The sequence below is a fragment of the Melanerpes formicivorus genome, unplaced genomic scaffold, assembly GCF_026170545.1.
Source record: "Melanerpes formicivorus ecotype bairdi unplaced genomic scaffold, bMelFor1.0.p_v2 SCAF_5, whole genome shotgun sequence".
NCBI lineage: Eukaryota > Metazoa > Chordata > Aves > Piciformes > Picidae > Melanerpes > Melanerpes formicivorus.
In genome coordinates, this window is record NW_027142357.1 from 29,462,053 (window position 1) to 29,474,585 (window position 12,533).

At 46.5% G+C, this 12,533-nt stretch overlaps 1 protein-coding gene across 4 annotated transcripts in view; it reads left to right on the plus strand.

The window, feature by feature from the left end:
- Positions 1–10,634, plus strand: part of GLI2 (GLI family zinc finger 2) — a 198,059-nt gene extending 187,425 nt beyond the window's left edge. For all 4 annotated transcript variants that reach the window (XM_068138973.1, XM_068138972.1, XM_068138975.1 and 1 more), the window contains 3 exons: positions 725–1,006; positions 3,978–4,314; positions 5,367–10,634. In XM_068138973.1, the coding sequence (XP_067995074.1) occupies positions 725–1,006; positions 3,978–4,314; positions 5,367–7,720 (2,973 nt within the window). In that variant the 3' untranslated portion in view covers positions 7,721–10,634. The remainder of the gene's footprint in view (positions 1–724; positions 1,007–3,977; positions 4,315–5,366) is intronic.
- Positions 10,635–12,533: the final 1,899 nt, after the last annotated feature.

Sequence of the window (12,533 nt, forward strand, 5' to 3'; positions counted from 1 at the left end):
AAACAACTGCAGCGCTAATACACTTCGGAATTGGAAACTTGATAAAAAAGAAAGTCAAAAGAAGAAAAGTATCTGTTTGCTGACTTTTCTTTTCAGAAGCATGGCTTCAGCCTTGTTTTTCTGTGGCAATCAATGATTCATGAATTTGGGACTAGAGTACTATCATCTGAAAAACACATCGCATGCCTGTGGTTTGTTTTGCACAATAACAGATTTCAAGGTGACAGGTGCTGGAGTGGTATGATAGATTGGGGAGAGTGAATCCAGTCTGGCTTGGATTCACTGGAATTCCATCAGCGAGAAGGTCTCAGACATTTTCTTGGTGTAGACCCCACCTTAGCAGAGAGAATGCGTTATGCCCATTCCTCTACATCATCTCCCTCCCATCCGTAATCAGGAAACATTCCTGTGGCCACCCAGGCAAATACATATATGGGAAAGTAATATTAGGAAACTATTTCATGAATTCTTAGCTGTCTTTTCATCTGGAAACTGAAAACAAGGAGTTTAGCCAGCCACAAACGACTGACCAGGTCTGTGTGGAAGAGCAGCAGCCCATAGATCACACCTCAGTGATCTCAGTCGTACAGAATCCTGTGGAGCAGATGCTCCACATTTTGCTGCTGCCAGCCACTATGGTCATTGTATTTTCTTGGTCCATATACTGTACCTGGCTTGCTTGAGCTTGTTTGAAACGTAACTCAGGATTTGCTTGCATTGACAGAAACCCTACGTCTGTAAAATCCCTGGCTGCACGAAGCGGTACACAGACCCCAGCTCCCTCAGGAAGCACGTCAAGACTGTGCACGGGCCTGACGCCCACGTCACAAAGAAGCAGCGCAACGATGTTCATCCCAGGCCGCCTCCGCTCAAGGAGAATGGGGACAACGAGGCGAGCGCCAAGCAGAGCGGCAAGGTTTCTGAGGAGAGCCCCGAGGCCAACAGCACCACAAGGAGCGTGGAGGATTGCTTACAAGTCAAAACAATAAAAACGGAGAATTCCGTGGTAAGAGCAGCTGCTCTTGGCATAATGATGTGGCTCCTCATTCCTCCAGTGCAATGGGGGCGTGAAGTGTTTGCATGCCGTTTATCTCTCTGGGCAGTTGCCCTTCACCTGCCAACACCCTAAAGTTCACATTCAGAGATGAAACTGCAGGTCAGGACACAGTCCAGTACATTTTGTACCTTCCTACCCAGCATCACAAATTCCCACCCTCATAGTCATAGGGACCATGTGATGCCCAATGTTGAGTTTGTCCTCCCTGTGCTGTGAAAGTGAGGAAAACCCAAGAGAGTTGTGGTCAAATGAGCTTTACTTACCTCATCAATTTAAATTGAACAAAGATTGATAAATCCTTCTTGAAACAGAAGTCCTGGCTTAAGCAGTTCCTTTTCTGCTCCTTCTCTCACCCTTCACTGTTTGTCTTTCCAGGCAGCTACCATACAGCAGTTTTGCTGGCACAAATCTTGCTGTGTATTATCTAATGAAGCCAGTGGAGATAAAAGTTGTTGTCTCATTTTTGTTGGATACCTTAAAGCAAGATAAATTCCTTTATGTTGTCCACCATATTTAGAAGCACAGAATCAGTGTGGTTGGCAGGAACCTTTTGATATCATCTAGTCCAACCTGCCTGCTCAAGGTCTACTAGAGCAGATTACTGAAGGATACACAAGTTGAATACAAAACTCCCCACTTCTGCAGAAAATTTTAGTGGGACAATGAGACAGGGGAGTGAAACCAGGAGTAAATATGGGAGCAATACCATGGCCCACAGTACAGGCTTACAATCAGCCATGACCATGATTTACAGCCACATGTGCAGCCACCAGCAGGAGCAAAGACCATTTATCAGCCTTCTGGCTATTACAACAGCTCCACAGTAGGCAGTAGTATGGTCAGTGGTGCTAACAAGGTGTGTACAGTGAAGAATCCAAACACATTCAAGCCTTTTCCACCCCATGCAGTGAGCCCACCTGCTCCTCAGAACACCACTGCTAGTGGAGGAAGCGGAGAATTGCAACACATGGGTCCTTTTGTCTTTCGGTGTTTCTCTCTACCTTCATAACCAAAGTTCTGGTCTGCTGCACCATCTCAGAGTGGAGCAGGATGTGGGGTGGATACAGCAGAAAGGACCATCACTTGGCAAATGGAAGTATTCTCATGGTCCCCAGACTTCTCACTAGAGCTGAAAGGACTTTGAGCTCCAAAATATATATTTTCTTGATTTGAATCCAGACTAAAAGATTGTTGTTCCTATGAAACAATATGCCCTGGAGCTACAACAATTTTCTGAAAAGGGATGTGCTGTTGAAGAAATTGCTAATGTTTCTGCTAGGAAGCGCCTCCAATGAACGAAAGAAATAGTTTTACTGTGATGAGACTCAGTATTGAGTTAAAAAAGCTGAGTGTGAGAACCACTGGACCAAATGACCTCTCTCTGGTACTCTTCCCCTGTGTGTTTTAGGGTTTTTTTTCTGTAAAAACAAGGACACAATCACATCTGCCCACCTCATTTCTCCCAGAGGTGTGAGGTTGTTTTCTAAGGGCTCTGTGCTCTCAGGGCTACAGCCAAGCCATCTTGCTGGCAATAGGACTGTGGATCAGATGTCCTCTCTGCTCTCTCCAGTGTTGCATACTTCCCTCATGCACATCTAAGGGGCAGCTCTTGTTTTCCTGGTTAAGGTCAGGGTGGTGGGAGGGATCCCTTCACTCCAAGGCCCCTTGTTTTCACCCATCTTTGAGTCATCCCAAAGACATAGAAGAAAAGCAGGAATTCTCTTCTAGGGCTTTTTAGAAAGGCTCCCAAAGAGGGAAGGCAGGGAAGACAAGGTACAGGAGAGGAGAGATGTTGGCAGTTTGTGTTGTATACTGCATTCCCCACTTCCTTCTTTTACTAACATGTTCTTTTCTGTTAATGCTGTCTTTGTCCTAACAACCTGTTCTTTATTCCCACTTACCCTTCCTACTCTACCTTCCTAAGGACAGTCGGTACTAAGGTGAGCAAAGAAATCCTTTGTATCAAAATAGCTATAGCAGACCTCCTGTCTCCAGTTAGCCCCTGTGGGGTGGAGGCAGAAGCATGCAGAGCAATGGGGTGGAGGGAGAGGGGATATTTGCTTGAGTGCAGGAAGTGGGAGGATGCAATGTTCAAGGATTGCCTTTGCTGCCTTTCTGCCAGCATCACTACTTCCCATTAACTCCTGGGATTGCAATCTCTTATCATCCCAACTGAAGGGCAATGAGTCCATCAGAGCCAGGTAGCCTTGCAAAGTAAAACACTGCATCACCCTGCGTTCCCACCTTGGCCTGGGGCAACAGCTGCCTTTTCAACACTCCTATATATTTTTGCTGGAGCATGGGCCTTAAGCAGAGAAGCCAGGCATCCTGTCCAGAAGCAGCAGCAGCAGCTGTCTCAGAGCAAGTTCAGACCATTTAATGTCTGTTGCAGATAAACTACTCAATGTAAGATATGCTTCTTAATGTAAATAAAATAAATATTTATGGTGCTTATCTGCCTTATCTGGAAGTGGGAGTTTGCAAATGGCGAACCAGGTTTTTACCTGGCTGGGAAGTTTGTCAGCTAACCTAATTATATGTTAGGGTATTTTAAAGACAGAAATGGGTTGTGTCTGAAATGCCTAGGCTTTGATCCTATGTTAGATAAGCCAACATTTGCTGCAATACACCTTACACAACTAGGTAACATGCTGCTTTCCTTCAAGAAGCATCTGTCCTTAGCCTTTCAGAGGAAGAGCATTTGATTTCTCTCCATCCTCCATTTGAACCCATCGTTTTTCAGCTGTGGGGTGGTGCTCTGCCCTTCTCACCCAGGGAAGAAGGCCCTGCCCTCTGATAGTGTTGAGATGCCGCAGCAGGGAAAGCTAGCAAGGGAGGAGAACCAGGCATGTAAAGCCCACTGGGGATATTTGGCTTCTGGTTTCCACCTGCCCAACTCTTCCTCTTTTCCTTTCTTAAGATGTGTCAGTCCAGTCCTGGTGGCCAGTCATCGTGCAGCAGTGAGCCATCACCCCTTGGCAGCACCAACAACAATGACAGTGGAGTAGAAATGAACATGCACAGCGGGGGAAGTCTGGGAGATCTGACAGCGTTGGATGACAACACTCCTGTTGTGGACTCAACAGTCTCATCTGGTAATTCAACAGTCAGCCTGCAGCTAAGGAAACACATGACAACAATGCAACGACTTGAACAGCTCAAGAAAGAGAAACTCAAGACAGTTAAGGATTCCTGCTCATGGGTGAACCCAGCTCCCCAAGCCAGAAACACCAAGCTGCCTCCCATCTCAGGAAACGGTAAGCCCTGGACCTGGGACATGTGTTGTAGGAACCCTCCAGAGTTTGATACTTGTTTCTTAACCAAGAATCTGTCCTGGAGGAGGATCATTTCTTATTGCCTCTGAGTCAGCCCTTGATGAATAGCGATACCAGGTTCAATGGAGAGCTTGGGTGTAAACACAGCTGTCTGCTGATGTGGACCAGAAACCCAGATGCTCACTGCTACAGAGCTATGAAGTGAGACAGAAGTGTTGGTGTCCATGTTTCTGGGCTTGATCAGGACCCAGGCATAGCTGTCCTCACTGTTTCAGTGGCAGCCCCAAGACTGCTTGGGTTTGTTCCAGCAGTAACAGATTCCAAAAAAACTAATGTGCTTCCTGGGAGACTGCTGTAACACAGCAGCAAGCCCGACAAGCCTTCCATTCCTGAACTTGCTCTGACAGGATTTCTGTCACTTAGAGAGCTCCTGGCTATTGCCCATGGTTTCATATGCTAGTTTCCCACTGGCTAGGGACTCCTGATAAAGGCATCTTTATGATCCTTCCGTGCTCTTTTAATTTTGCCAAGAAGTCCCAAGGCATAGGGCCTGGGCTATACTCAATACCAGATCTTAATTTATTGGAGCTTCTTGGTTCACTCTGAGAAGAGCCTTTGTCAGTTTTTGGGCACTTACTCTCCTGTCCATGACTGCTGTGTAGCTGTCCCAGTGAGCAGTTGTGGTTGTAGCTACATGCTGTCCCTGTGGCACTGTTCACACCAGTCCAACTTTTTTCCTACTAAGAGAAGCCCATGTGGAGGCACTTCCTCAGCAGCTGAGCATCAGCAGGGTATGCACTGCAAAGGTTCTACAGCAGGGAATTCTCTTCTTCCCCAGCCTTCTTGCTCTTTGTTCATGCACACAGAGCCAGAGGCAAAGCTTTGAATTCACTGGTAGCAAATGGAACTCACTGTCATTCCCATAAAACACTTGGGGGTGACTTGTGTGTGTCTGTATTCTGGCATTAAGAGCACTACCAAGTAGAATTTCTCAGCTAACTAAACGTTTTCCTTTCCTGTAATCTCTGTCTCAGGCTCTATTCTAGAAAACAGTGGTGGTTCTTCTGCTGCGTTGCCCAATCCCAGAATAATGGAGCTATCTGTCAATGAGGTTACGATGCTGAACCAACTCAATGAGCGCCGTGACAGCACAACCAGCACCATCAGCTCTGCCTACACCGTCAGCCGGAGATCATCAGGGATCTCCCCATACTTCTCCAGCCGCCGTTCCAGCGAGGCGTCGCAGCTTGGGCACCGTCCCAATAACATGAGCTCTGCCGACTCCTATGACCCAATCTCAACCGACGCCTCCCGTCGGTCCAGTGAGGTGAGCCAGTGCAGTGGGATGCCAGGTCTGCTGAACCTCACACCAGCTCAGCACTACAGGCTGAAAGCCAAGTATGCTGCTGCCACAGGGGGCCCTCCTCCAACTCCCCTTCCAAACATGGAGAGGATGACCCTAAAGAACAGGATCTCACTTATGGATGGACCAGATCCTACCTTGCCCTCTGTCCGCCTCCTGCCAGGACCCAGGCGTTGCAGCGATGGCAACACCTATGGCTACCCATCAGCCCCATCATTTCCCCATGAAGTGACAGGCAACTGCACAAGACGAGCAAGCGACCCAGTAAGGAGACCTGCTGGAGACCCCCAGGCCTTGCCACGAGTTCACCGCTTCAACAGCACCAACAGCATGAACCCCTTCCATCAGCCACACCCTGTCGACAGGAGGAATTTTGGCCTCCAGAGCTATGGACGCTCAGATGGGAGCCTACCCCGGCACACCTACTCACCTCGGCCGCTGAGCATCAGTGAAAACGTTGCCATGGAAGCTATGTCCGGGGAGGCAGAAGCACCCATTGGAGATGATGACATTATGCTGCCAGATGATGTGGTGCAGTACATCAAATCCCAGAGCAATGGGACAGTGGCTGAGAGCACTTCCATGGGATACAGCAACGAAATGCAAAGCTTCCAGGGAAGTGGGAAGCTGCAGGCTCCAGTGTTGCCTGGCCAGCGCAGGATGGCATTGGCCAATGCAAGCATGAGTCACTTGGGACCCATGATGGCAGAGTGTCCTATGAGCTTTGATGCATCCTCTGACATGAATAAAAATAACATGCCCGTCCAGTGGAACGAAGTTAGCTCAGGTACAGTTGATACCATGTCCAATCAGTCCAAGCAGCAGTTTTCACAAGGGAACTTATCAGTGGTCCAGCAGAAGCAGAACTTTGGTCAGTACCAGAACTACAACCAGCAGCAGCTGCAGCTGCAGGAGAACAGTATGAATATAACACAGCAGACCTTTATGCAAAGAAATGTAGGCATGGATGGGCAGAGGCTAAATTGCATGCAGCTGCGGCAGCAGCCGATGAACCTAGGCCCCAGTATGAACCCCGATCTGGACTTGCATACAGGCTATAACCAACCTCATCAGATGCTGAGCCCCAGTGCAATCAGTGGCAACCCCAATCAGATCTCTCCTTCTTGTAGCAGTATGGCAGCCAAATCAGGACCCCACCTTCACCCTCAACAAATGGACATGGCAACCGACCCTTCCTTAATGGTCAGCAGCAACAGTGAGCGCACGATGCTGGGCCAAGTCATGCATGAAACAAGTCAGCAGAATTACTCATCTCAGCCAACCCACTTGAATTTCCCCATGGCTCAGGAGGCCTTTCATCAGCCTATCATGACCTCCAACCAGACCAACTTTGAGCCTCAGCAGAGCATGATGGACTCAGCTACACAGGCGTATCAATCTGGCATAATCCAGCCTCGTCCTCCACCTGAACCGAGTCCAGGAAACAGATCCCGAGGCCTCCGCACAGTACAGCAGCTGGGTGGCTACATGAGAACTCCCCACTCTACCATCAACTCAGGCCAGGAGGCTGCAGAGGCCATGCATAAAAGAACCAGCGACATGTTGCCAGCACCAGTCCAGCAGTGCGTAGATGGCACGAGGGAAAACAATTTGATGTACTATTATGGTCAAATCCACATGTACGAACAGAACAGCAGCGTCGACAACCATGCAGACTGCCGAGTCAGGCAGCAGCAGTGCGCACTGAACAGCAAGCCGACCACTCTGCCCTCCCCAGGCACCAACCAGGTGTCCAGCACGGTGGACTCACAAGGTCTTGAGCCACCCCAGATAGATTTTGATGCCATCATGGACGATGGGGATCATTCGAGCCTGATGTCAGGAACCCTGAGCCCAAGCATCCTGCAGAACCTCTCCCAGAACTCCTCTCGCCTGACGACTCCACGAAACTCTGTGACACTGCCCAGCATACCCGCAGGAATCAGCAATATGGCCATAGGTGATATGAGCTCCATGCTAACCACACTGGCGGAAGAGAGTAAATTTCTGAATATGATGTCATAACACTAAAGCACAAGGCCTTAGCGCTACCCGAGGGGCTCTGCATGAAGCAGTTTTATGAATGTGCGTTTCAAAAATAATCTTTCACTAGAGTAGATTTTTTTTTTTTTAACAATAAGTATTAAATACATTAAAGGGATTAAAAAATGAAAATTTTACAAAGCCTATGTACAGAATTATGTAAACTATATCCAGGCAATTCAGCACCACAAAGGTGCACCTCTAGTATTATTTTTCAGCTTGGTTTCCCAGAGCTCTGAACAGTTTCATCACCAAGCTAGAAGATGACGTGAGCATGGTTAGAGATTAAACCCTCCCTCCCAGGATCCCTGTAAATAGCACTCCCCACCATTTTCCGTTGGTTACATGTGCAGAAATTTCCACTTTCAACCTGCCCCAGAAAGAATTGGGAGGATGTGGTTTTGATCTGAATAAAAGCCATACTATGTGTTCTGCTCTGATGAGAGTAGGGTTTAGTTACGTCTCCAAACAAGCCCTCTGCCAGCAGTATTGTTTTATACCGTAGATACCCTTATACCTTGCAAAGATCATTGATTCCAAACAGCTTCTCAGCAAAGTGCCTTACCACGCTTTCGTGTTCAGTAGCCAAGACCTCTCTTCCTTTAAAAATCAAATATAGTGTATTGCCAGAAGCGTATATAAAATGTACCTTTATAAAAACATAGTGGTGTTTCTGAGAACACATTGGAAAGACACATTGATGAGACACATAAAAGGTGAATGCACACTTTGATCAGATGTGTTTACAACATGGTTTATATCATGTGCAGAGTGGAGCAGAGGCCTGGGAACAGCAATCACTGGGAAATAATCCCCCGTGGCAGGAAGGCTCTGGCGTGCAGGCTGACACACGTGCATAACTTTGCGCCCTCTGAGCGCGGTGACTTTCTGCAGGGGCCCCACGTGGATCTTTCATGTCAGATCTCTGAAGCACACATTACCATTTCCCTGTGCAGCTTTGCAACAGCTTCTCTTTCTCTTGGGTTTTCCATGCTGAGGTGCTCACACACAAAAATAATGGTGGTGGTGAGAGTTTTGTGATCGTTTCAGCCTGGTCCTCACTGTGCCAGCATTGTAGAAGCTGATTTATCTAACGAGGGTTTCTCTGTGAAATACGCAGCATGCAAGGCTGTGCCTGGGCTCCAGGCATGCAACAGGCATGTGGCTGCATTAATGCAAAGATAAGCATGAGCTACTACACCCTGCTCTGCAGAGAGGCTTGTTGATAGGCACCCGGTGCAACATTAATGTGGCACATAGCCTTGATCAGCATGAAAAGAACTGTTGTATCTCACAAAATATACCATGGGCAGCCCAGGACGCTAGTTTGGCTAATGCTTTGTGCTACAGTATATAGCTCAGTCTTTGTACCCAGCCTGGTTCAGTTCAGCACTGCACCTGCAGTCTGCAGCAAAGGCAAACATCTGGATAGTCTCAAAACAGGTATGAGTCAAAATAGTAGCTCAGTCAGTGAGAGTCTCCTGGAAGCATCTTTTGGGGAAGAAGTGGGAAGAGAAGGGCTTCCCAAAGCCAAAGCCTCCACTGAAATATAACTCTTTGTAATAATGAATAGCTGTTTCCAGGCCAGTCTCACCTGGCTTTGAAGTAAATCTTGGTTGCATTATTTATTTTTGCTGTTGTTAGACAAAAGGGTAGAAGTGGTGGATTACATGTACTTGGGAAGGAGGCCTTAACTTCTGCTTAACTTCTGACAGCGTTGGGACAAGGACAGCTCTTCTCTTCCTGCTCTCATAGCAGCAAATACTTTGTACTCTGTATGTTGAAGGGCAAAGGACAAGTGTGATATACCCCCAACCAGATTCTCAGTTTTACCAGACAAGCATCTGCAGAGCTTCACCCTCTTCTTCCCATCTCCCCTCTCCCTCTCATATCGATGTGATGTTCTCACTTGCATCTGACTCCGTCCCCTGCATGGGACAGGGACAACTCTATAAAAGTGTTTTTTGATGTCCCTGCTTTCTTTTTTTGCGCAAACTGACATCAGGCTCACTGTTCTCAGCATGACGTGGGGCTGGCATGCAAATGTTACATGTTACCTCCAGTCAAACTTTGCAAATATCAAATACAGCAGCAGCCGGGCTTGGCAGAGGGGCTGAGACAGCACTGCTGCCAGGTAGCCCTGCGTATGGCTGGTGCAGGTGGGTGCTGCTCAGCATCCTGCAACCTCACTCATCCTCATTCCAAATGCAGAGGATGCACAGAGTATGTTCTCACTCCCACCCTTCACCCCTCAAGACCCCTGTGAATCCTGCTGATGTCCAGGGTACACGAGGAGAAGAAAGCAAAGCAAGGTGCCTAGCTGTTTGTGTCTCCCATGAAAGTCGTGTTTAAAGGGATTGTTTTATAGTCTACTGTATATATTCTTCTGCAGTTGCTGACCTTGCTCTTGCCTTTGCATATATGAAAAGAGGGCAGTAGATATTTTAGGATGTTATATATTGTCCTGGACGCTTGGAGTACAACTGGGCATCCCATGTGCCAAACGGATCAGGCTTTCGTGTGTCCTTCAACTGCTAATCTGATATTTTCAACAGCTGCATAGGGCAACGATGGCTACTGATACCCTCTTCACAGATAATGTCATTAGCAAAAGATCACATACAAAAGCAAAACCAAATTGCCAATGACTTGAGATTTCTCAGACCTTCCAGTGGTGGTCTTCCTTCATTAACTGAAAAAGTATTACAATAACCATTCCAGCACTGTATATATTATGTATAGAAGACATCATTACTAAAAGTACTGTAGGTGAATTGTTCTGTCAAATTTATATCTTAAGAACATTTTTAGCTGTTTTCTACATCATAAGAATGGAGGTAACGTGCTGAACCTGTATATAAACCTTTTGTACATTAAAAAGTAATTTTTTTCATAATTCCTTGTTCCTCTTGTTATTGCTTTTTATTGGTAACAATGATTGGTCTTGGTTTGTCATTGCCACACCAACTCAGTTGGTTTGACTCTGCTGGTGCTTAGGAATAGCTGGTGATGAGCTGTATGGGCCTGGTATGTGAGTCACTGCATGGGTGTGTAATGGTCTTGCCTTGAAGAGCTTCCAGTTAGCAATGGGGTGGAGGTTGCAAGCACAGCCCTGCTGCCATGATGTCTTTCACTGGCTTCTTGGCAGAGGTGATTTGAAGAAGGATGACAGTGCAGCAGAGACAGCACAGGAGAAAAGGCAACCAGAAGATTCATGGCAAAATGGCTTGTTAACCATCTTGATCTGTGTCCCAAAGGAGACAGAAATAGGACAAATAAGCAGAGCTGTGATGGGCCATGGTGGTGACAAGTTGAATATTTGGGGTTTGGAGAAAGGATAAATTATTGTGTACTCTGTATATGTGATGGAAAACATCAGCTGAGATTCAGTTAGTATTTAGTCTAAGTCATTGGTGAGAAATATTTAATTTGACTGCAGCAAGAGTTAGGTCAGTGACTCAGACTGATTTTCAACTTGGTTTTGTAGAGGTGAGTTGGTGTGGACAGGACTAGAGCTTTACATGAGGGTGGGAAGGCTGTTCAGAGGTGGTCTTTGTGGGCGCAGTAGTGACTTTGGAATAAAGTCAGCTGTTGAGCAAAGCAATTTGCCAGTGAATCAACCATGTCACTCGGTGGATGTGTTCTTCCTTGGAGAATCTCTGCTGAGCTGATGAGTAGAATCGGGTAAGTTTGTGACAAATCCTTACCCTATCATCAGGGTTCCATCATAGCCCATGGTAGGAGATAGGCATATCCCAAGACAGTATTAATCTTTCTTGGTTTAGACCTGTAGAATGTGTATTTTCCTCTGGAAGACATCTATCACTCTTTTCATTGCTTGTAGAGAAACCCCATGTAGCCAGTTTATATTCCTTCTCTAGTCGGGTGAGATGCATCCCATGCTCCTGTGAATCTCTTCAGCTGATACACTCACATTCAGCCCAGTGTGAGGCTGAGCCAGTGAACAAGAGGTTGATTAATGTGTTAATGATCCTGTTAGTCTGCAAATCCATTAGACAAATATCACACCTCTCTGTACTGTCCAAGAACTACAGGGAAAAAATGCAGTACTATTATTGAAAGGATATTGTTCAGAGCTTTTCTATTGACTAGAGGCTTTGGAGACTCAGATCAGCTCCTACTGCTTTTCTACTTCAGGCACTTGAAGTGGGTTTCTAATCTAGAACAAATGCTGCTTTTAGCTCACATTCATTTTGGAGTTCAATCAGGGCACACCTCTGCCTGTGAAAAAATATATTTATTATTTAAACTGGGCTAAGATTTCCTAGGAGCCCACCCGAGGTCATGTACAAGCATGTGCATTTTTACTGCTTGGCCATCCTGGAGTGAATGGGGATCAAAAAGGCTTATTGCTCCAATTGTGAGTAATAGCCCTTCTGCAACAAACATTGTTTATAAGCCAGAGCTTGGAGTTTATACTACTGTGGCAGCTGCCTAATACTCAATTAACCTTCTTTTTAATCAGACGTATCCTTTATGAAAACAAACCATTCTAACAGGGTTGATTCTGACCCTTTTTGGTGAGTATTAACCTCATATCACCCCTAAAACCTGTGAGAGCATAAGAGGAGTAAGATCACACTCTGGTTAAAACCATCACAGCTCTTTAATGTTGCACTAATATCTTAGGTTTTCCTGAAGGAGAGAAAAAGCCTGTAAAAGCTACTGCTGCTGGACCTGACTGAACTTGCTGAGAGTAGAGTAGTTCCAACAGCTCTTTATTACAGTGGTCTCAGTAGGGATGACATAGGAGTTCTTGTTCTTTACGAGCTGT